The sequence below is a fragment of the Salmo salar genome, chromosome 19 (assembly GCF_965601325.2).
Source record: "Salmo salar chromosome 19, fSalSal1, whole genome shotgun sequence".
In the NCBI taxonomy this organism is placed as follows: domain Eukaryota; kingdom Metazoa; phylum Chordata; class Actinopteri; order Salmoniformes; family Salmonidae; genus Salmo; species Salmo salar.
The window spans coordinates 59339105-59364890 of NC_138309.1; the positions used below are offsets into that span (position 1 = coordinate 59339105).

At 41.6% G+C, this 25786-nt stretch overlaps 1 protein-coding gene across 1 annotated transcript in view; it reads right to left on the reverse strand.

Moving 5' to 3' along the window:
* LOC106579262 (angiotensin-converting enzyme) overlaps nt 1-22712 on the reverse strand; it is a 38864-nt gene extending 16152 nt beyond the window's left edge. The window contains exons 1-17 of the mRNA XM_014159018.3: nt 22227-22712; nt 13854-14021; nt 13549-13636; nt 10381-10524; nt 10057-10248; nt 9297-9394; nt 8834-9003; nt 8496-8719; nt 7145-7289; nt 6913-7011; nt 6580-6702; nt 6109-6320; nt 5043-5179; nt 4640-4798; nt 4326-4413; nt 462-605; nt 59-250 (exon numbers count right to left, since the gene is read on the reverse strand). Of these exons, the coding sequence (XP_014014493.2) occupies nt 59-250; nt 462-605; nt 4326-4413; nt 4640-4798; nt 5043-5179; nt 6109-6320; nt 6580-6702; nt 6913-7011; nt 7145-7289; nt 8496-8719; nt 8834-9003; nt 9297-9394; nt 10057-10248; nt 10381-10524; nt 13549-13636; nt 13854-14021; nt 22227-22454 (2611 nt within the window). The 5' untranslated portion in view covers nt 22455-22712. The remainder of the gene's footprint in view (nt 1-58; nt 251-461; nt 606-4325; nt 4414-4639; nt 4799-5042; nt 5180-6108; nt 6321-6579; nt 6703-6912; nt 7012-7144; nt 7290-8495; nt 8720-8833; nt 9004-9296; nt 9395-10056; nt 10249-10380; nt 10525-13548; nt 13637-13853; nt 14022-22226) is intronic.
* Between the last annotated feature and the right edge of the window lie 3074 nt (nt 22713-25786).

The window sequence follows — 25786 nt, forward strand, 5'->3', positions numbered from 1 at the left end:
TGTAAAAGGAGTTTTGGCCTTTGGTGCTGAAATCCATGCTGAATTCTGACAGTCTCACCTAGAAGATGGGCAGGGATGGGTCCCTTCAGGTTGATGTGTTTGCCTCCATACTTCCTGTAGAGAGACCTGCGCACATAGGCGTGCACATTGAGATAGAGGGGCTCCAGCTCCTTCCACAGACGCTCCAGATCCTCTTCAAAGGAGGGGGTCTCGTACAGGGAGCGCCAGAACGCCCCATTGTCAGAGTGTCCTACAGTATGAACAGACAGCATTAGGGTGAGGGGGAATTCAGTGCCAGAATAGCACACAAGTAATTAGCAGAAACTGACAAGGCTTCCCCCATCACCTATTTTATTTGTGTTTGCACTTGAAACCTGCCCTCACCAATTAGAAGACAGATGCTGGCAGTTGGGAAGTTGAAATGTCTTTAGGAATGGGTCTGTTATTTTTGAAGACCTTACCGTTAAGAGCGGCAGCTTTGTTGGCCAGTTGCACATATCTCTTGTAGTCCTGTCGCAGTTCTCTGCCAGAGGCATTTCTCCAGCCCTGCCAGGCGAACAACAGCTCATTGTAGTCTCTGGACTCAGCCATGATCTTCTGGAGGTCTGAAACCAGAGATGGAGTCAAGACCAGGGACCGGTTTCCCAAAAGCATCTTAAGACTAAGTTTATCGTAAGAACCTTCATAGGAGCATCATTAAATCTCAGAGCTGTTTCCCAAAACCCTCGTTATTACACTTGCACTTAAACACTTGTAGAACAGTGTCATTAGATACATTTTTGCCCTTCTATGTCATTTTATACAGAGAAGATCTCCATAAAAAATAAAATCAAGTTGTTTCTGTCTCTCTGTGACCGCTGATAACTTCAGAAGTTGACTACAAATACAAAGTTGCCAATGTCTTTGCAATTGTTACAAACAAGTGAAGAATACAATTATGCTTCAAATAAAAACAGATGACTGCATTATACACTGTGTGTATAGAAAACATTAAGAACATGACTGACCAGGTGAAAGCCATTATCCCTTATTGATGTCAATTGTTAAATCCACTTCAAATCAGTGTAGATGAAGGGGAGATTTTTAAGCCTTGAGACAATTGAGAATGTGTGCCATTCAGAGGGTGAATGGGCAAGGCAAAAAAAGTGACTTTGAACGGGGTATGGTAGTAGGTGCCAGGCGCACCGGTTTGTGTCAAGTACTGAAACGCTGCTTGGTTTTCCACGCTCAATAGTTTCCTGTGTGCATCAAGATTTGTCCACCACCCAAAGGACATCCAGCCAATTTGACACAACTGTGAAGCATTGGAGTCAATATGGGCCAGCATCCCTGTGGAATGCTTGACACCTTGTAGAGTCCATGACGAATTGAGGCTGTTCTGACGGGCAAAAGGGGGGGGGGGAGGGGGGGGGGGGGACTGCAACTCAATATTAGGAAGGCGTTCCTAATGTTTGGTATGCTCAGTATTTCAATCATATTGAAATCAATTTCATGTTCATTCAATTGAGTTCTATTTTGCTAATGGTAGGCTCAAATGTTTTGCCTCAATACATTTCATGGTGTAACGTGCTCAATGATGTGCCATATCTACGATTTTAGTGTGTTATTATAGGGTAGGATATGCATTAGGCTAGAATAAGCTATTTGCAGCCATGTAGGTGATAATATACAGTTGAAGTCGGAAGTTTACATACACCTTAGCCAAATACATTTTAAAACTCAGTTTCACAATTCCTGACATTTAATCCTAGTAAAAATTCCCTGTTTTAGGTCAGTTAAGATCACCCCTTTTATTTTAAGAATGAGAAATGTCAGAATAATAGTGATTTATTTCAGCTTTTATTTCTTTCATCACATTCCCAGTGGCTCAGAAGTTTACATACACTCAATTAGTATTTGGTAGCATTGCCTTTAAATTGTTTAACTTGGGTCAAACGTTTCAGGTCGCCTTCCACAAGCTTTCCACAATAAGTTGAGTGAATTTTGACCCATTCCTCCTGACAGAGCTGGTGTAACTGAGTCGGGTTTGCAGGCCTCATTGCTCGCACTCGCTTTTTCAGTTCTGCCCACAAATTTTCTGTAGGATTGAGGTCAGGGCTTTGATGGCCACTCCAATACCTTGACTTTGTTGTCCTTAAGCCATTTTACCACAACTTTGGAAGTATGCTTGTGGTCAATGTCCATTTGGAAGACCCATTTGCGACCAAGCTTTAACTTCCTGACTGATGTCTTGATGTTGCTTCAATATACCCACATAATTTTCCTACCTCATGTTGCCATCTATTTTGTGAAGTGCACCAGTCCCTCCTGCAGCAAAGCACCCCCACAACATGATGCTGCCAGCCCCGTGCTTCACGGTTGGGATGGTGTTCTTTGGCTTGCAAGCCTCCCCCTTTTTCCTCCAAACATAATGATGGTCATTATGGCCAAGCAGTTCTATTTTTGTTTCATCAGACAAGAGGACATTTCTCCAAAAAGTACGATCTTTGTCCACATGTGCAGTTGCAAACCATAGTCTGGCTTTTTTTATGACGGTTTTGGAGCAGTGGCTTCTTCCTTGCTGAGCGGCCTTTCAGGTTATGTCGATATAGGACTCGTTTTATTGTGGATATAGATACTTTTGTACCCGTTTCCTCCATCATCTTCACAAGGTCCTTTTGCTGTTGTTCTGGGATTGATTTGCACTTTTCGCACCAAAGTAAGTTAATCTCTAGGAGACAGAACGCATCTCCTTCCTGAGCGGTATGACGGCTGCGTGGTCCCATGGTGTTTATACTTGCCTACTATTGTTTGTACAGATGAACGTGGTATCTTCAGGCATTTGGAAATTGCTCCCAAGCATGAACCAGACTTGTGGAGGTCAACAATTTTCTTTCTGGGGTCTTGGCTGATTTCTTTTGTTTTTCCCATGATGTCAAGCAAAGAGGCACTGAGTTTGAAGGTAGGCCTTGAAATACATCCACAGGTACACCTCCAGTTAACTCAAATGATGTCAATTAGCCTATCAGAAGCTTCTAAAGCCATGACATCATTTTCTGGAATTTCCCAAGCTGTTTAAAGGCACAGTCAACTTAGTGTGTGTAAACTTCTGACCCACTGGAATTGTGATACAGTGAAATAATCTGTCTGTAAACAATTGTTGGAACAATTACTTGTCATGCACAAAGTAGATGTCCTAACTGACTTGCCTAAACTATAGTTTGTTAACAAATTTGTGTAGTCGTTGAAAAATGTGTATGTACATTTTAGTCATTTAGCAGACGCTCTTATCCAGAGCGACTTACAGTAGTGAATGCATACATTTCATTCATTTTTTTTCTCCTGTGCTGGCCCCCCATGAGAATCAAACCCAAAACCCTGGTGTTGAAAACACCAGGTGTTGCAAACATGCTCTACCAACTGAGCTACAGGGAACTAACAGTCTGATTTAACAGTCTGATGGCCTGGAGATAGAAGCTGTTTTCAGTCTCTCCGTCCCAGCTTTGATCTCCGCCTTCTAGATGGTAATGGGGTGAACAGGCTGTGGCTCGGGTGGCTGAGGACATTGACGATCTTCTTGGCCTTCCTGTGACACCGGGTGCTGGCAGTGTGCCCCCGGTGATGCGTTGGGCTGACCGCACCACCCTCTGGAGAGCCCTGCATCTGACTTCAACTGTATCTCTTGGAGCTTATTCGTAATCAGTATTGTGGAATTATTATAATGTTACGGCAAGATGTGAATGGAGAAAGCTGATCTGAGAGCAGCTATGCCTTTCTTTGGATCCTATCAATATCAACACATGCCCTAACGACGCACTTAAAGAACGTTCTATCTGCGTGGTGTTTTGCGAAACGCATGTTTCATCTTCGGCCATTGTAAGAACAATGCATCGTTAAAACACTCATAAGCCTGCGTTCCATCGCTAAAGGGAAACCAGGCCCAGAACTCTCGAGACCCAAACCAAGACCAGACCCAGACCAAAACCCAACCTCTTGAGACCCAGAACCAGTGTATCAAGACCATGACGAGACCAATAAATGTAAAAGAACAAAATATATATATATATTTTTTTATGTAAAAGAACAATATAAACTATGGTTTTGTCTGAGACCAAGACCCAGTGTATTAGGACCCAGACCAGGACCGCAAGATCAAGACTCCATCTCTGATTGAAATCCCCTGGGAAAGTGGAATTCCTTACGAGTTAGTCATGTCACCTCTTTTGTCAACTTTTTCTCCAGATGATAGTATTTTATATATATATATATATATATGATGTAATTTTTTTTTTTTTTAAAACACTGAACCAGGCATGGGATTGGGCAAATATATTGTGTGATCTTACCTGGGTCCAGTGGATGGCAGGTCCCATTGGCTCTGCACACCTCAGCCACACTGTACTTGGTCTCCATGTTGGCCAGCAAATTGTTGTACTAAGCGAAAAACAATGACCAACGGCATAAGAACTTGCAACTGCCCAATGCGGATTCAAGTTTTGTTAATAGGCCTACTTATTAAATTGCTTTAGAATAATTTCATTAAACATTGAGGTCAATATAATGTGTGATTTAAAAAAAAAAATGTTGCTCTTGATTTAGTGTGTGAATAGGGGATCATTTGAAGGTCTTGGGTCAATAAAAGCATTCAGCTAATTCTTACCTCTTTCAGTTCCTCGTCGGGAAGTCCGGCCCTTTCAATGTCACCGAGTTTATTCAAGATACGCTTCACGGCCTCATCCTGGAAGTCTGTGGTGTCATACTTGCGGGCCTCCTTTCCGTAGGTCAGTGTGTGGTTAGACATGTCCAAATTCTTCTGCAGCTGGAGACAGAGTAAACAACACACTCGTCAAAATTGGTTTGTCCAAGCGCAAGAAATGTGCCAGAAAAGGTGCAGGTTGAGCCGTAGAATCAAGTGTGTTAGTGGTGGGCTAGAACAAAAGCCTGCTCATCCTGTAGCTCCTCCGAACCATGTTTCAGAAATACTGAGAGCAATTTGTGGGTTAGTTGCCTATGTGTACAGTATAAATGAAAGCTGCTCCATTCAGACACCAGACAACTGTTACCATGTTCTGCCTGTTCTTCTCATTGATATCAGTGTTGTAGGCCCACGATGCCTCAATGTAGGCATTCCAGACCACTTCCGCAGTGCTGTTGTACTCCTCCAGGAAATTCTTCGCCTGCACCTCATCTGCAATCATGTCTGGGTATAGAGAGAAAGGTACAAGTAAAGTAGAATCGCTTCCGTAGCTCAAGCTACATGGCTATGTGACCGTGGCCCGATTCAAACTTAAGCGAGTATAGCTTGAATTTGTATGCAAGTTCATCTTTCAATGTCACCATACACAATTTAAGAGAGAAGTAAATATATTTGTATTGATTTTCCCATGATTCAATGCACATTGTAACAATGAGAGTTCTAAATGCAATGTCCAAACAAGGGAAAAAATACCCATCACTAATAACTACAATAATCATCATGTTCGGGGCGGCAGGATAGCCTAGTGGTTAGAGCGTTGGACTAGTAACTGAAAGGTTGCAAGATTGAATCCCCGAGCTGACAAGGTACAAATCTGTCGTTCTGCCCCTGAACAAGGCACTGTTCCTAGGCCGTCATTGAAAATAAGAATTTGTTCTTAACTGACTTGCCTAGTTAAATAAAAGGTCCAAAAAAATAAAAATACAATCATTAATAATAACGATTACAACAATCACAATAATAATTGCAGTCTACAATTTCATCAAATGTAAGTGGAATCAATCAACAAAGACATTCTTGACCAACAACCAAAGTGTTCATATTATAATTATATAGATTTTTGTAACACCATAATTAGTCAGAAAAGGAACATAATGAAAAATAAAATGAATTCATAAGTATAAATAAACGAAAGATTAACGTACAAAAGGAACAAAAATTCAGAGATTTAAGACAGGTTTTCCTAAATTTGTCCTGCAATCTTCTAAGCGGAATTTGATATTTTCTTGTTTAAAGTGGATACATTTTTTTATCCATTTGCCAAGTAGGGGGACAGACTTTCAATGCAAAAGAACCATGTTGAAAATGATTGAAATATCCATTATTTTATTGAAATATCATCCTCCTTCGGTTAAACCTATTTACTGGCTCACCAATATCCTCGGGGTAGCCCTCTGGTATGGGTGGAACCCAGTTAAAGTCAGGCCAGCCCAAGGTCTCATGCATTGCTGCATTCTGTTCCTCCAACCATGTGATGATGGGACCAAAGTATTCCATCAGGGAGCTGGCGTCAATCTTGTTTGTCCCGACGGCTTCCTGGAGCACCTGTTCCCAGGGCTTGGATTCTCCGGATTTAAGGACTGTCCTGTAAGTCAGACGCACTTATAGTAAATTGGGCATGACACATTTCCCTAACTTTGTATGGTTTAGCTTTAGCAAGTCTAGGGACAATGCTCTATGATTGATTCAGGTAGGGGGAAAATATCACACAGTTCAAATTACGGTCTAAAATGTGAAAAACGATAAACGTATTTCAACAGGGTCATTAAGATATTCAATGGTCATCTTTTGTGTCTCATCGCCTCACTTGATCAGGTAACACCATAGTGTAACAGTATACATACTCTAACATTTTTCCCGCCTCCTTGGACTGGTAGATGTCACATGTGTGCAGGGGTCCTGTCTGATTGGCTGCCTGACACAGCTTATTGTGGAACTGGAACTGCAGAATGAAGCTCACAAAGTACCTGCAGGAGAGAAAACGACACAGTTAATCAAACATGTTGTCAATTTGATGGCGTTTGAGGATCGATTTTTGTATTAATGTGTATTTGTAATATTAATAGTCCCTCAGTGGTTTTTATTGTGTATGTTGAGAAATGACTATCCATCGTCCATAATAATACTGCTGTATATGGATCTGAGGAAAAAAGTGAGATGGTTTGAAAGAATTCTACCTGATGTATGGGGTGTTTCCTGGAATGTGATATTTCGCTCCAGCGTCCATGTGCTCCTCTGTGCGTTTGGTGGGAGGACATATACCCTGGTATTTTGTCCTTGAAAAGTGAACAAGGGAAGGCAAATTGACAGTGTTTTCTGAAACAGTGCATTTTATATAATGAAACTATTATTTTGGATATAAACAATTTCCCTCCACAAACTCATGTTAAATATTTTCGTGCCACTCACCTGAGGTGCCACCAGTCTGCGTTGTATCGCTCTGGGGGGGTGCGCCCACTAAACACACTCCATCTCCACTGGTCAATGAGATAGCCAAAGGGAAGGAAGGCCATCTTCTCCAAAGCCATCTTCAGCAGGTAGTTGATGTCACTCTCTACAATAAACAAGCCAATTAAATCACACACAAAAGAATAACCACAACAATAAGTAACTAAGTACCTTAGTCACTAACATGCTGACCAAACCGGATCCGCGCGTGCGTGCACCATTTTGTTCACCCACACCAGAAGCGTTCAGGACACTCAGGTTGAAATATCAAAACAAGCTCTGAACCAATTATATTCATTTGGGGACAGGTCAAAAACCACTAAACATTTATGGCAATTTAGCTAGCTAGCTTGCTGTTGCTAGCTAATTTGTCCCGGTATATAAACGTTGGGTTGTTATTTTACCTGAAATGCACAAGGTTGACAGTGTTTTTACTCCGATAATTAATCCACAGATAAAACGGTAAACCGAATTAGTTCCTCATCATCTCTCCTTCCTTCAGGCTTTTTTTCTTCTTTGGACTTCATATGGCGGCTGGCAACCAACTTTACAGCATTACTACAACCGAACGGAATTCCTCTTTCAATCACCCACGTGGGTATATGTTCCTAAAAACCAATGAGGAGATGGGAGAGGTCGGACTTGCAGCGCATTGAGCGTCACAAATAGAACCAATTTCTATTTTACGGCCTGACCATGCCGAAGGTCGCGAGCAGTGTGGGTGCAATGATTGAATAACATGTATGTGTCCATTTATTTTGCAACACGAGCGGTGTGGTCAGCATGTAAGTAACTAACTCAGTTACGTAATAACTTACTTAGGCTACTTACTTTCTTACTACTTACTCATGAATTTTCTTACTTTCCTAATGTGAGAGAGAAATGATGCACTTACCTGATGTTTGATATTAATAGTTAACAGATAGTAAGACATTTCTGTGCTACTAATGCTGTGTTTTGATGGTCTCCACTCTAGCTCCCTGCAGCTAGTCTGGGCGTATAAGAACCAGGATTCCTCTGTAAGGTCAGGCTCGAGAGTGTTGGGTCGACCAGCCTCATTATTGCAGAGCACTCATTCCATTCACGTGTGTGTGTGTGTGTGTGTGTGTGTGGTGTGACCGGCTTCTTTTTAATACGTTTTGAATAAAGTCATATCCTGATAGGGGATTGCCCTTGTCTCTCCTCATTATTAATAAGAATTTCTGTGTAAAATGTACTTACTTGGAAACACTGTACTTACTAACCACAAAAGGAAATTGTTTTATGGATTGTATATACTTCAAAACCCGGCAGCAAATAAATTGGAGCATACCGTTGTCATTGGTCGCGTTAGACAATAGGCCGATGCTGGACAGATGCTTAGGTGTGGACACAGAGAGGGACATGACATCACCAATGGCCTCGTGGAAGCCTGGGTTAGCACCGCGGCGGAAGCTTATAGGTTGTTCCTTGTACTGCAGGTAATATTCAACATGGCCCATCTCGTGGTGCACTGTGAAAAGCTGCTGCATGTTGACTGTGGTGCACTGTTTGATCCTGAATGTAAGGAAACATCACATATGAAGACACCGGAACCTTCTTTCGCATCCCCTCCCTCTCTTTTCTCCACTCCTTGAGTTCATTTCCATAACTACATTTCCACTTGCTCACCTGAAGTCCTTTCTATTGTAGAAGTCCCAGGCAGATGCATGACACACCACCTCCCGACCTTCTGGCTTCTCCAACATAGACTTGTCCCAGAAATCTTGGGGCATTTTGATGAGGCCGAGGGAGGTGAAAAACTCCTCAGCCACCCGGAACATGTGAGTAGCATTCCAGTTCTATGAGGGAAATCGTTGTATTTCAGGTATATACGGCCAAGCTAATGTTAACAGACTTCCAATGGACGAACTTTGACTTACCTGAGTTAAAGTGATTAGGAATAATTTGGTAAAAGTGATTTCAACTAGGCTAGATAAGTTTGGGCTTTTATTTTTAACAAACACTGAGTTTTTGGATGTAGTTTTTTGCTATACAGTAATGTAATTCCTTAACTTTCAACTCACAATTTCTCACTGTTCTACATGTAAACGGATCTACAGTAATAACAAAATCTCAAATTTCACCAGCTTACTTTGGCCACCATTTCATCGGTCACGTCCACATTGGGTTTGCCGGGGAAGGGGATCATCATGCCATAGATGTTATTCCAGGTTTGCGACCACATGTTTCCTGAGGAAATGAAGCCCAGGCACTTAGCATTAGCCAGAGGCTTGATAAATCTACTGGTTGAGCCTTCCTATTCAGACACTGAGCAAATACAGCTAATGCATTATAGATAGCAGCGGGGTTTCCTGGTGCATGTTTATGTTTGTCATGAATTTTGCCCTGGAGGCAGAACTGAGATTTCCGCTAGATGGGCCAGCTGCAAAGTAAAAATTGTCTGTAAAAAATTGCTTTTTGGTCTTCACTTTAGGTTAGGGTTAGCACTAGCAGTGTGGTTAAGGTTAGGGTTAGGCATTAGGGTTAGCAGTGTGGTTAAGGTTAGGTTTAAAAATCTGATTTTATGACTTTGTGGCTGTGCCAGCTAGTGACCACTCTGCAGAGCTGCCTCCAGGGCAAGATTCATGACAATAAATGCCAACCTGCTTTCCTAACACCGTCCCTTGATCAGGAAACCTCGGGGCCCGTTCTAAACTACTGAGTGGCTGACAGTAACGTATATTATAGGGCCCAGGTCAGGGTCAAGTAATAATGAAAAACTCAGGGCCCTAGCTAAAGCGAATGCTAAGCTACGATGGACTGAGTTAAAGTTTGAAAAATGGCTGATAAATCAGTGACTGGACATCGTGCATTGGCTATAAGTTAACACAGACATTTAAAGGTAAACTCACCTAGCAGGTGAGCAGGGATAGGTCCTTTAAGATTGATGTATTTCGGTCCGTAATGGTCGTAGAGCTTGCGGCGCACAAAGGCGTGAAGATTCTGGTAGAGCGGCTGCACCTGTTTGTAAATAGCCTCCAGGTCATTCTCAAAAGTCTTTGACTCGTACCACGAACGCCAGTATGCTCCAGTGTCATCGAAACCTATAGAGGACATAAACATTATGGTTATCTCCTCTCTTTCACTACAGCTATGGCCATAACTTACAATACCTGTGAAATACTGTATGTTAGAAATAGTGACACACATATGTAAGGTGAACGGGACATTCTTACCATCAGTTTTATAGGCCTTGTTGCTAAGCTCCACAAACTTTGGATACTCTGCCCTGAGTGGCACACCCGATGCATTGTGCCAACCCTCCCAAGCATACAGCAGTGTCTTGTAGCTCCGTGAGTTGGCCATGATCTCTGTCAGCTCTGTGGAGCCAAAGTCAGACGCCCTCAGTTACAGAATACAGAAACTGCTAGAGCACATAGGGGACTACTGGTTTTCCAGGTGCGTTACAGATACATCTTCTAAGAGATCAGCCTTGAGTTATGATGACGCAACAGCGGCAGAGTGGCCAAAAAACAACACATATGCCTTCAGAAAGTATTCACACACTTTTTGCACATTTTGTTGTGTTACAGCCTGAAGTAAAAAATGGATTCAATTGAGATTTTGTGTGACTGATCTACATTTTACACACACAACCCCATAATGTCAATGTGGAAGTATTTCAAAAATTAAGTATTCAACCCCTTTGTTCAGGAGTAAAAATGTTCTTAACAATTCACATAATAAGTTGCATGGACTCATTCTGTGTTCAATAATAGTGGTTAACATACAGATAATTGTATGTGTGAGGTACAGAGATGGGGTAGTCATTCAAAAAGTAAGGTCTCTTAATCGACCAGGGAGGTTTCAATGCCTTCCAAAGAAGGGCACCGATTGGTAGATGTGTAAAAATATATATTTTAAAAAGTAGACATTGAATATCCCTTTGAGCATTGTGAAGATATTAAGTAGGTTTTGGATTGTGTATCAATACACCCAGTCACTACAAAGATACAGGCATCCTTCCTAACTCAGTTGCCGGAGAGGAAGGAAACTGCTCAGGGATTTCACCATGAGGCCAATGGTGATTTTAAAACAGTTAAAGAGTTTAATGATTCTAATATGTGATAACAACATTGTAATTACTCAACAATACTAACCTAAATGACAAAGTGGAAAGAAGGAAGCCTGTACAGAATATAAAATATTCCATAACATGCATCTGTTTTGCAACAAGGCACTTAAGTAATGTGGCAAAGAAATTAACTTTTTGTCCTGAATTCAAAGCGTTATGTTTGGGGCAAATCACTGAGTACCACTTTTCATATTTTCAAGCATGGTGGGGGCCGCATCATGTTATGGGTATGCTTGTCCTCGGCAAGGGAGATTTTTAGGATCAAAATAAACGGAATACAGCTAAGCACAGACTAAATCCTATAGGAAAACCTGGTTCAGTCTGCTTTCCAACAGACACTGGGAAACAAATTCACCTTTCAGCAGGACAATAATCTAAAAATCTCAAGGCCAAATCTACACTGGAGTTGCTTACCAAGACGACATTGAATGTTTCAGTTTTGACTTGAAATCGTCTTGAAAATCTATGGCAAGGCTTGAAAATGGCTTTCTAGCAATGATCAACAACAAACTTCACAGATCTTGAAGAATTGTAAAATGAATAAATGGGCAAATATTGTACAATCCAGGTGTGCAAAGCTCTTAGTGACTTACCCAAAAGGTGTTTCTAACATGTATTGTCTCAGGGGGTGAATACTTATCTAATCATATATAAGTGTTTTACTTTTTATAAATGTTAGCCTTTTTCTTCCACTTTGACATTCAAATATTTTGTGTACTGTAGAACTTTGGCCAAAAGTTACAATTAAATCCATTTTAATCCCCCTTTGTAGCACAAAATGTGGAAGAAGTCAAGGGGTGTGAATACTTTCTGAAGGCACTGTATTTTACAGGCTGAGCATAGGAAGTGAAGGTAAGGAAAGTTGAAGGCCACTGAACAAAGTGAGTTTGGTGGGGGGGGAAAAGCAATGGCTGGGGTCCCTGTTTGTTATTATAATAACCCAAAGTGTTGTTTTGCGACACGCAACACCGGTCAGATTCTTTAGTTACCCTGGACCACATAATGTTTACATTAGTAGATTGTGAAATGAGGAATCATCTGGGGTGGAAGTGGACTCTCATTTTGGAGTGTAAACACATTAGCAGAAACCATTTCCATGAACTGGTTTGAAATGTATATTGGTGTCATAATCTTCGTCGTCTGAAGAGGAGAAATCATCAGACCAATATGTAGCGGGTATATTGCTCATCTTTGTATTTATTGAAGGTAACACACTTAAACAAAATAACGATGATAACAGTCCAGTAAGGTGCACAGCCTAAACCTGAAACAACCACCCACAAACACAAGTGAAAACAAACAGACTTAAATATGGCCTCCAATCAGCGATAACAACAAACAGCTGCCTCTGATTGGAGGTCATTGACAAAACTAACAGACATAGAAAAACTAGAAAACCACATAGAAATAGAAAACAGAACATAAACACACTAAACAAACACCCCTGCCACGCCCTGACCAAACTACAATAACAAAATAACCCCTTATACTAGTCAGGACGTGACAATTAGGGTGTCAAAATGTACACAGTGTAGCAGGCCTGTAAGAGCATTTTTGTTGATTTACGTCCATTACACTGTATAACATTGGTAAATTACTTACAGTAAGTGCAAAAGGGATTGTTTGGGTGCATTACTGAATTTTGCATGGAAATGGCTCTCACACAATCTTCTTTTGGCAATCATGATAGTTCACAATTAGTTTTTGGGCGGGCACAGCACACAGGCCAGGGTTTAAACCAACACTTAGATATTTGGGAATGACTGATGAAGTTGACGTGCTCTGCACTGTAGTCTGATGACAAGTAGCAGGACGTTTCAACATTCCTAAAGAGCTGAAATTGAACCACTTCGCCCAGAGACCTCTTCAAAGTAATTGCCCTCATGCTGTTTCTTTTTCTAACTTGATATAATATTTACCGCTTCTCTTGTCTTTCTTTTTTTGTACAACTATACCCCTCTTTGTTACTCCTTGCTAAGATGTTCCCCTACTTTTTAAAAAAAAATTATGTTTTACTGGTACTTTTGTAGTTCTGAAAGCAGCACTCACTAGCCAAAAGTATAGTCTGTTTCTGTCGCTCACACATGTAAGTCATTGCTAATTGTCATTGCTAATTGAGGTAAGACAGTAATTCTGCTCATAGATTATGCATGTAAGAACTACACATGGACACATCCAGCCCAAAGCGGGAGGTTTAAAAAATACTTTCTTAGTCGCCAAAGTACCAGAGCATATCTTTAAGTGTAAATGCATGAAGACAGCCACTCACCTGGCTCAATAGACCAGCATTCATTAGTCTTTGGACACACTTTGGCGGTAGAGTATATTTCAGACATCTTGCTTAGTATGACGTTGTACTGGGGAAATAAGGAGATTGTGAAAAGACTCAATTACTCTCTGACTTCATTCAGACCTTGCTGATGCCATCCTTCAACAGCTGAAATAAACATATTAGGTTTTATAACATCTGCTACAGATATTCTGACATTTCAGTATCACATTATACACCACATCTGAGTCTGACTCAAAGCTTGTGATAACGCTCTGATAAGATGTAGACAATAGGAGACTGACCTCATTTCTTTCTCCTGCAGGTAGGTTAGCCGCTCCCAGGATATTGATCTTCTTGAGAAGCCTCTGAAGAGTCGTGTTGAAGGTGGCCAACACAGTAGGAGAGAAGTTATCTTTGACCTTCTTCCCCCAGGCTTCTGTGAAGGCCTGCTTCATCCCATCAGATTCCACCTGTAGACACAGACCGGTGATCAGGTTATATAATCTAGCTGCCCAACAGCCCTCGCTTCACAGCATCCCGTATTTTAGGCAAAGTAGCACACGTAACTAGTAGTCACAGTCCAAGGTGAAAATAGTACGCACAGGTACCATTGGCATCCAATCACTTGGGACATTGATATATTTTGTTCAGAAAACGATTAATAACCCTAACAAAACTACTTACCAGAAACAAGGAACCCATTAACTGTAGTTGCCCTTTTTATATAATGGCCACTCACACAATCATTTTCCTACTGTATTTTTCTTATTCCCTACTTCTGGTCTAGTGTTGTTAGACTGATTGCACCAATCACAGGCAAAGGCCCACAGCATATTGAATGTTAATGGGGATCATGACAATTAGCTGTGGGGCCAGAAGGCCCTCTTTGTGGCAACAGTTAAAGCACAGGGGTTGAGTGGGAGTACAAAGCAAGAGAACCCTGACCGCCGGATCAAAAAAACAGTGCCTAATACATAAGAAGTGGAGACGACTACTGAACTGGGAAAGCACCATCGCTCACAGTTCAAGGATGGCATACAGACTATATTGTTCTCTTGCTCTTACTACTGTATTATAACGATGATACACGGGTGACACTGGAAGGCAAGGCCGCTCAGAACATCACACACAGTACATAACGTTATCCTTTCAGTTCTGACACTGACCAAAGCACATTGAAGATGCATCAAAGGGTTGAGAAGCTCTAGCTAAGCCGCCTCAGTTCACCTTGGCTTCCTGCTTCTGACAGCTGATGTTTTACCAATACTGCCAAAAACTAGACTGTCACAAACATATTAGAGTTGTTTTTATTATCAGTTTAGGGTGTTTTTACAGTATAGTGAACTTCTCACCAGCAACACAGGGTGTATGCTAACCTCAAGATGGCACACAGTCACACATGCTAACACGGATGCATTACAATGTTTCCCTTACTGTGAACATGCCACCAGCTACAGTAGTTTGTGGTTTCTGAATACTCTATCACATTTGGGGAAAACACAAAGCAACTCCTTTCCCTCCTGAGTGTTTGTTCCTAAACTGAGTAAACTGGCCTTTGTGTACTTTTGGGCGCTCTCAATGCATTGTTAATTTAACCCATTTGAGTACCCTTGTTTTTTTTTGTGCTATTAAAAAATAAATCACCTATTGAAAACCTACTAGTGCCCAAGCTGCCTTTCTCACTTTGTGTTTTCCTACAGGGAATCTGTCTACATCCACTGTGTTAGGGGTTGAAGAAGCTCCAGTCCAGTAGTTGTGTTATCTTAACCACAGAGCAAAGAGTCACTGTCAGAACACTGACTACACTGGGGCTGTCTGCAGTCACAGCCCAGGACATAGACATCCTGTCAGGAAAGTAGCTTCTGTTACTGTGATGTTTTCATTGAGGTCCAGCTTATCTGATGTGTATCTAACACCACTGATTAACAATGGGCTGAACGGAAAACTGGTAAGTGTTGAGGCCTTAACTCTGACCTTTCTCCTCCCTCTTTCTCTCTCTCAACCTCGGTTTTGCTGCCCCACACCCAACTATATTTCTATCTTTCTCTATAGGACAATAAAGATAAGGTGAAAAGCTGTTGACTGCCCTCCTCTCTCTCTCAAGGCCGTTGAATGTGTTCACTCTCTTATGAAAGTTTGCCTCCAATTCAAAGGCCCCGACTGTATAGTGTATCCAGCAAACAGGGGATGTCCTGAGGCCATTTGGCAACGTTTCCACCAGGTACCTTAACGGTTTTGGCACTACGTTATCCCTCTGACATTCTGAGAACGTTTTAAGAACATTGCATAATGGTTCCAAGGAAACGTTATGAAAGGGATCTTTGTCTAGTTCTCTGTAAGTTCCCAGGACATCATAGAGGACTGTCAGGACCTTTTTGTAGAACATTCTCAGGAAGTTTACATTTTACTAGTCCTTAGGACGTCGCGTGAAGTTGGGAACGTTCTCTGGGGGACCTTTTTCTAGTTCCCTTTTGGTCCCTTGGACGTCCCCAAGGATGTTTTTAGGACATTCTTGTTACGTTGTGTTATTGTCCCATGAAGCTCCCGTGATTGTCTCGGGTGTCCCAAACCATTATAAGTAAAGTAATGAAATGGTATCAGGGTTGTAAGGTATTACGCTGTTTAGCTAAAATAGTGTAAAGATATTGAATCAATGACAATATGATTACATTTGAAATAATCACTTAGTACTGACTATGTACCCCAATATGATTTAGGGTATGCTGATCTTTCTGCTGCGCACAAAGTCCTACCTATAATAAATCTGCACTTAACAAAAGAATGCCACCTGCACTGCTATTTAAATTAGCAGTTAATCTGACTATTCTCTCATTGATTTAATTTACTTATTTCAACAATTTGAGTTTTAGTATACTTGTCTAATGATGTTGGGCCATATGATTCTGTTTTAATGTTACTCCTGAATCACTATGTAAATATAATAGTTTGCATTCTGTGTATTTTTAACAGAGTTGAGATTTACTTTGAAGTGCAAAGTGTAGGAATTGGCCTATAGGTGAAATCAGTCATTGATACAGACGTGGTAGCGTAGCAGCCAAGAGGTTGTGAGGACATGTTAAATAATAACTACTGTAGGAATAAACTGTCATTTATGCCAATTTGGTCAAATATGTAAGTAAAAAAATGTTTTTGGGTGAAAAGCACTGTTTGGGTCCTTGACACAACAACCCAAGATCGTCCTTAAAACATCCTCGGGGACGTCCGCAGAACAGACCGGGAACTAGACAAAACCATTTTGTGACGTCCCGGGGACATCCTACCTACTCATTATTGTTTGCAGGGTAGTGTCATTGCACAAAGGGCCCAAGGGTTCACTCTTGTTAAGCCTCTCGTCAATATAAAGTTAATTTGTGAATGGGGAGGGAAAGATTTCCTTTCACGCATCAGTCAAATGTTCCCATTTTAGATTTGGATTCAGAAAAACTAGGAACCGCAGTCAATTTCAAGTGGCACTCTCAGTGTTTGGCTAAATTAAGTATCCATTTTTCTCAGAAAATCTGCATCCTCACTTTGTATGTTTTCAGATTTTCTGAGAACGAATGCTGCATTCAAACGTGCTCTATGAACGGTAAAGAAAGCCTCTTTGAAAGCAGAACACCATGGATTTGGTACCTGCTTTGACAGCTGTGGGTGCACACGTTTCATGTACTTTTTGGGTAGTTGATATTCCATCGGCGTTTCAAAGTAACTGATGGTTGCCCAAAACCAGCGGTGCTCTTTGAGAGTTGAATTTTCAGAGCCTAATTGAGATTTGTCCGGAGGGTTAATATATCTGCTGTTTGATCCTTTGCTCTCCCCGGCATGGGCTAATTTGCACTGAGATGAAATAATGTGTTCTGAGAATGCGAGGTTATCATAGGTGTGTGTGCATGCGTGCGTCCCTACGTGTGTCCACATAGAGATGCGGGGGGATATATCTAACCTAATTCAACTACCTACCATGCTTTACTATGGAACAGTATAAGAGTACATTTCGCCTCCGATTCAGAACATCAGCTTAATCCACTAGGACAAAGCTCATGTATGAGACAAGGACTGAGACAAAGATGAACTCAGTGACGTGGTAATCCCAGCCCAAGTTGAATGGAATGTTGGGGTTAACTCTTCAGTACATCCCCCCCGCCAGTCAATGTGACGGTCATGCCAATTCAGTGTCGGGGCCTGTGGGGAGGAGACTCGGAGAGAGACCTGGCAGGCTCCCCTCTGCCTGCCAGATCTTATAGAACGCAAAGCCCCTGATTCCCTTTGATCCCATCTTTGATGTGTAAGGAATAATAGCACTCATAACTGGCAACCTACCAGTCAGGCCAGAGCTTGCTTTTCTTTCACCTCACATCCTCGGCTCACTGTTGGATAGAGGAAAGCAGCGGGCATTGTGTAAGTTGACCCCGGTGACACAGGCTGGGTTCTGGAGAGGTTACACCTGTTGTGACCAACATGTGGTGGAGCCATCGTTCCATTCTAAGCCTGGCTAGTGAAGGAAAACCCTGTTGAGACAGCCGTCTGGCTAGGGAGAATAACTCTGAGGCACAGATGCTCAATGCCTGGTGTTTTGTGTGTGCTTTTATCTCTCAGAGCTACAGAATACTGCCTCACACCTCTGCAGTTTCATTGATCCCTCCAAATGCCTGGATGGCTCTACTTTTTCTCATTTTTCAGTCTCCAGCAAACATAACCAGCCCATACGATCATGCAAATGTTCTCCTGCTAGCATATGGTGAGATGGGAGGAGCAGTAAAAGATAAGCTGGTGGCAGTAGCATGCAAATGTCTCATTACTCCACTCTGAAAAGTCCCATTTAAACCACACTACAGTCTTTTATTGTTTATCTTAGGAAATCCATGTTATAAAATGTCAAGTGCATCAACCTGTGAAATTGCATTTTGTACAATGCTTGGAAAATAAGCAGGCTTCTGAACTTAATAAAAATAACTTGGCCAATTCTCCCCTCTCCACACACACCACACCCCCCTCGGGCATCATTCAAGACTCGGAGACGCTCGAACCACATGTGTTTGGGTCCTTTTGATGATTTCAGAAAACACACAAGCTGAGTTGGCAGAAATGGGAGGAACTGAGCATATCATTTTGGATGAGGATGAATAGTGTTGGTTGTAAAGCCGTGCGGGGCTCAACCCAACAAACATCCCTCTATGGGTGCTGTTGTCATACAAGGAACCAGTCCGGCCCTGGCAAACACAACTCAGTAACACTTTACAGTACCCCGATAAAGCCTTTTTTTACCAGCTATACAACATTCACAAAGCCTTTTATGAATGCCTACATAAGGGAGGATACAGTAAAGTGTTACTGTAAGGGTGGATGGTAGGCCCCTTACTTGCCCTGAATGGTTCAGGCTGTCTGGCTGGTGTTGGTTAGCAAGGAGAGGCAGGAAGTAGAATATCCAGTGCATGTTTATTTTAAGGGGATAATTCACCCAAATTACAAAATGACTCGTTGGTTTCCTTACGCTGTAAGCAGTCTATGTACAAGGTATGACAGCAATCCATCCATTGGTTTAGTTTCCCTGGCAGTGGCTGGAACTGTGGCACAAATCCCATTCAAGCCATGGGACTGATATTAGGATTTTTCGCGCATAATGTTCAAATCATCTATAAGTGACATTGGTGAGCTTCACAATACATTGGAGATCATTTCGGATGATTTGAACGTGATGCACGAAAAATGTAAATATCAGTCTGATTACAGTCTGATATGGGATTTGTGCCACAAATGCTAAAACGTTAGCATTTGGAAACAATGCCAGGGAAACTAGACCAAATCATGGTTTTCGGTCATACCTTGTCCATAGACTGCTTACAGGGTAAGGAAGCCAATATGTAATTTTCTCTTTAAGGCTCTTGGAGCAAGTGCAGGTATTTACAAAAGGTACAACTCATCCAACAAGATGCTGGACCAGGCTCAAAGTAAAGTAATGAAACTGATAGAAACTAGTCAAAAGAAGATAAAGACTGACAATCGATCAGTCGTGACTAGCCCTAGGACTCACAGCAGAGACAGATGGACATTTTGAATTCAATCTCTTATAAAGCTCTACACCTGAGCATTTATACTCTCCAGCCACTGGAAACAACAGTTTAACCCATCCAGTGGTGGATGGGTTAATAATAATAAAACATTAAAAAAAGTTATATTCCTTTCTATTTTATTCATTTGAAAGAAAGCCTGTCCTTTTAAGAGTGACTGATGTCACAGCTAGCGCAAGCTAGCAGTGTTAATTAGCCTTACTCCCAAGTTCAGTTTGCCACCTGTGGCTATGCAGAGAATCTCTGGTTTGCTAACATTATTATTCTATCTGTTTTATCCTTTACTGTGTGTGAATGCAAGAACTGCGAGTACATCATTTGTTTCCTTATGTTTCTTGACGAAGTTGTCAATGTTTTAGTCATATTTTCATCATTGTACAGAATATTATGCTAACTAAGAAACTACTGTTAGCCACATTTTGCCTGTCATCAGACTAGCTTGCTAGCTAAGTTGTAGCCATGTGTATGTTGTTTTTGAGTCATTGGATTGTTATCGCAGAGGATAAATGTTTTCTTGTTTGTGCCTTTATAATAGGCAAGTCAACCCCGTTTTCATGATTTCTGGTAGCTCATCAAAATAAATCACATGTTTTTGGACTCAATCAGCAGTTTTTTGCAGTTTTTTTTTTCAGCAGTATTTTTTTAACTAAGTAGAATACTATTGGAAATGAATGTTGAAAGTTCTATTCCTAAAACATACTGTAAGTTGAAAATGATGCTGTTGCTGCTTCCCATTGACAATAACCTTTGATAAATAGCCCGGTGTCAAAACACCGTTGTGAAGTGTCCAAATCAATAATCCGTTTGTGATATCTTAAAAACCTAAACATAAAATATACTAAATACACATACATGTGCCACAATAGTAATCATATCATTTATTTGTATTTTTACGAGCACCTTAATCTGCATATGCACCACCCATATTGATTAGCGGGGAAATCAAGTTGTATGTGCTGTTTGTAACAAACAATTCAAAAACCTAATGGAACTGGAAATATTGTGTATCACTCGTTAGAGGACAACATGCTGAAGACAACCAGCATTCTACAACGCCGTAAGACCACCAGCATGTATGACAAAATCAAAGGTACAAAACCAATGATATTGATCTGTTTTAAGCGATCGATTTTGTGTCATTGTGATCACTATTGGTTAGTGATGTTAGTATGAACGTTAGAGGTAAAAAGGATGTGGTCAAAACATGAGGTTCTGTAACGTAGTAACCCGTACTGTCTAAATAAATCAACATTTCAATTTAGGCTGATTGTGTACACACATTTCTCTCTAGTTTAACCATTCACAGAGTTAAAACTTACTCTTATGCACAATTTTAACCAGGCGCTCTAGAAAGAGCTCCCATAGTGACCGTGCAGCAAGCCTGTTCATTCGCCCTGCCTACTTTATTAGAACCCATCAAGCCATAGTATTGATAATATTCTATTCATTGTTATTTCAGACCACATTTGGATAAATACAGCTTTATTGGACAATCTCACAGCTAAATATTGCACAGAAACCTGCACATTTATGTTGAACTGTAATCAAGATTAAAGACCAGAAAACTGAAGAACAGCCTCTCTCCTGTGTCTCCTGAGCACAATCTCCATATATTTGCCTACTCACACCAGTGATAGTTCCCTGAGGTTCTCACACACCATCATAATATTGGAGTGATTCAAGGCTGCAAGTTCATTTGCAGTGTGACCAACTGAGAAATCCTATCAGATTTTGGACCCAGTCCTATTGGACTCCTATAGGATTCTAACCTATAGAATTGTATTTTATAGGATTCCAATAATTATAATCCGATATAAATCTGACAGCATTTTCTATAGGATTTTTTGACTAGGGTTGAGCCATGGGGTAAGTTAAGCAAATTGAAGACTTTTCTTCCTAGGCGTAATACAAGGCATTATTACTGGGATATGAGGTAACAGTGCCTGGTCTATGTTAAAAGTGTTTTAAAAAGTACAAAGTGTTAAGCCTGTCTTAAAATATGATTCAAATACAAACGCGGTTATGAGTGGACATGGTTTTAAAAAGGTAGTGGTAGTATTTATTTCAGTACAGACATTTGTAGGTGGCTTAACTTACCCTGTCCCGCGGCTCAACTTACGCCAAACCCAGAGAAAATTGTGCCAAGAGACCACTTTTTGGACAAGCTATGTTTTCAACACTAATGATTACATAAATTCTGATTATTTCCAGGGATACAAACATCCTAAAATATGTAGATATCTTCGTTAGAAATAATAATATTTCCCTTGACTGAGTAATGCTGAATGCAAAACAATGGCTCAACTTACCCCACTCTCCCCTAGGGTTATTTATCTTCAATGTTCAGGAACGATTTAGTTTAGATTACATAGGTATAACCTACTCAACCAAAATGAATGTTTGGTGAGGTGACCAAGCAATTATATCAACATGTATACTGTGTAATGCGACTAGTGAGGAAGCACAGTTAGCTTTCTCACAGTTACTCACAACAAACGTGTCCATAGTGGTTAGCTTTGGACTGAAGAGGCCAACAACTAAGTAGTTAAACAACTGTCAACATTTCATTCAAACACCTCTGTGTGCTGTGTGGGGGAGGGGTCCTACCTTTTTCTCAGCGTTGTGGGTTGTAATGTTGGTCTGGTATGTCCAGCTGGCCTCTTGGTTTTGGTAGATGACCAGCTCAGCGGCGGTATTGTAGGCAGTGACAAAGTCCTTGGCCCCGGCCTCTGTGGCAGGGAAGGTCCCTGGTCCCCACTCAGGTGGCAGGACAAATTGACAGAGTCCCAAGAGTGGCAGTAGCACAACCACCGCTCCCCAAAGCATTCTGGCCATTCTGGCCCTAGAGATAAGTGGAGAAGGCTAAAAATACACTTGTTGCTGTGAGAGTAGAGTAACTAACACCTTCCCAGGGTTTTTCTCATCCAAGTCTCCCTCCTGCTTCTCCTACTGCCTCTGTCGGTTCCTCAAATGCTGTGCCGCCACAGCCGGCTCCTTTTTAAGTGGCTAGCAGTCTAACCCAGCCCACACTTTTCTGCAGCCTTCCCCTTTCCACTTTCCAGCACTGCCTGCCTGCACACTTACTAACAGTACAGGAGAGTGGGGTAAGTTAGGCCAAACGGTTAGTTGAGCCACCCCTTGGGAAGATCTCAATCACATACTCCTCGCATGCTCTCGCCTCGTCTCCTTCTCAAAACCCATTGGAGGAGAAGGTCAGAGGGAAGGGACCTCTGGTTGCTCTCACCCAATGGGTTTTGAGAAGGAGACAAGGAGAGAGGATGCGAGGAGTATGGAATTGAGATTTTCCCCTACTTTCTAGGAAACCATACACAATGTTTTCATGTGATTTTTAGGAAGAGGTCATCATGTCATGGAGTCTGTGAAGGAAGAAACTACATGGAAAAAGTTGTTATAGGTTTCATGATGCTTGTATCTTAACCAAAGTACGTAGATCGTTTTAAGATTGTTTTATACATCAGTTGGGGGTCTCTATAAGTTACAATATGAGGTCCTTAACCTAGGATGAAAGTGTATCCTTGTGGCTGTGTGGGCTAATATAGTCAAAATGTTTGCATTGGGGTTGAGCCAATCGCCACCATACCCCATACAAATGATGAGTACATTTTGTCAGTTTTATGCATAGTATTTTTAGATTTCTGCATATGAACTCAATATAGCACTTTTTTTTGTTACATCATGCCCCTTCTATAGAAAAGTAAAACAAGCAGGGATCTTGAGAGCGGTAAGGAAGAAGTCCATTTGAGCAGCAGCAAGGGATGAAAAAATTTGACTGAATGACACATTGACAAAAAAAGAACCAATGTGCCTGTGTGAAAGAGAAGCTATGATAGAGTAGCAGAGGCACACAAGGTCTTATCTGATGGAGTCTGAGCTTGCTGAACATATCAAGAATCTTACAAACCAGAATTTTGCGTAGCCTCAAATGCTGAGTTCTTACGAATTGGCACATCGAAACAGCATCCCTGTCCCAGACAACTGGTCAAGAAATGGAAATTGAACAGAAAGCTTTATATCTGAAGGTAGGCATACATTTAAGATATACAATATACCACATCCCCATTCCATGAATTCAACTTTGACCTACCAGCACTTACCCCAAGGTGGCTTAACTTTAGCCTGATGACTCCCAGTAAATTATTCCGCTGCTCTTTCATTTGCTCCATACTGAAGTCTGAGAGTGCCGTAATTGAACTAGTTTGTGGTCACGAGGGGCGTTGTAAAAAAGAAAGTTGGATCATTGGATCATTTAATTGGATCATCTCTAAGCAATCGAAGAATCAAAGCCAATGATTCATTTTTTAATCGCCAATTTACCCATGTGTGTTCCCGCTCTGGCCCAAAACATTGGTTTCTGGACCAACCAATGTGTTCAGGTTCGAGAGATACTCAGATCTAGACTTATTATGGAGAAGAAACTAACGTCTGTGGGCGTGGCGTAGCGTTTGGCCAGAGCAAGGAATCTGGGTAGCCAGGCAAGCTCAACTTACTCTGTCCCTATGCTCAATTTACTCCATACCCGGTGGGCAATGTTTTCAGATTTTTCAGATTATTTCCAGGGATACACAATAGCCTGAAATACACTGAACTAAAATATTAATACAACATGTAAAGTGTTGGTCGCATGTTTCATGAGTTGAAATAAAACATTGCCGATTTTTCCATACACACAAAAAGCTTATTTCTCTCAAATGTTATACACAAATTTGTTTACATCACAGTTAGTGAGCATTTCTCTTTTGCCAAGATAATCCATCCACCTGATAGGTGTGGCATATCAAGAAGCTGATTAAACACAGGTGCACCTTGTGCTGGGGACAATAAGGCCACTCTAAGTTTTGTCGGCCTCTAACATCACCTTAGAGAATTTGGCCTCGTGGCCTCAGACCACGTTTAACCACACTAGCCCAGGACCTCCACATCCGGCTTCTTCAACTGTGGGATCGTCTGAGACCAGCCACCCGGACAGCTGATAAAACTGGGTTTGCACAACCAAATAATTTCTGCACAAACTGTCTCAGGGAGGCTCATCTGTGTGCTCGTCAACCTCACCAGGGTCTTGACCTGACTGCAGTTCGGCGTCGTAACCGACATCAGTGGGAAAATGCTCACCTTCAATGGCACGCTGGAGAAGTGTGCTCTTCATGGATGAATCCCAGTTTTAACTGTACAGATAGCAGACAGCGTGTATGGCGTTGTGTGGGCGAGTGGTTTGCTGATGTCAACGTTGTGAACAGAGTGCCCCATGGTGGCGGTGGGGTTATGGTAAGGGCAGGCATAAGCTACGGACAATGAACACAATTGCATTTTATCGATGGCAATTTGAATTCAGAGCGATACCGTGACTAGATCCTGAGGCCCATTGTCATGCCGTTCATCCACCGCCATCACCTCAAGTTTCAGCATGATAATGCACAGCCACACGTTGCAAGGATATGTACACAGTTCATGGAAGCTGAAAATGTCCCAATTCTTCCATGGCTTGCGTACTCATCGGACATGTCACCCATTGAGCATGTTTGGGATGCTCTGGATCGACGTGTATGACAGAGTGTTCCAGTTCCCGCCAATATTCAGCAACTTCGCACAGCCATTGTAGAGGAGTGGGCCAACATTCCACAGGCCACAATCAACAGCCTGATGAACTCTATGAGAAGGAGATGTCGTGCTGCATGAGGCAAATGGTGGTCACACCAGATACTGACTGGTTTTCTGATCCACTCCCCTACCTTTTTTTAAGGTATCTGTGACCAACAGATGCATATCTGTATTCCCAGTCATGTGAAATCCATAGATTGGGGCTTACTGCATTTATTTTCATTGACTGATTTCCTTATATGAAGTGTAACTTAGTAAAGTCTTTGAAATTTTTGCATGTTTCGTTTATATTTTTGTTCAGTGTACTTGTTAGCAGTTTTGGGGAAGCTACTCTGAAAATATAGATGACCAATTACTTACACTGGAAGAAGTTATGCTACACTAAAGCTACCCTTAAAAAACATTTAGTTTACTTAAAAACCTCTACGGGATTGGTCCCCCCCCTCCCCCCCCTCCCCCCTCCCCCCCCCGCGGGATGGTAGAGCTAATGTGCGCTAATGTGATTAGCATGACGTTTTAAGTAACAAGAACATTTCGGCAGAAAGCTTAAA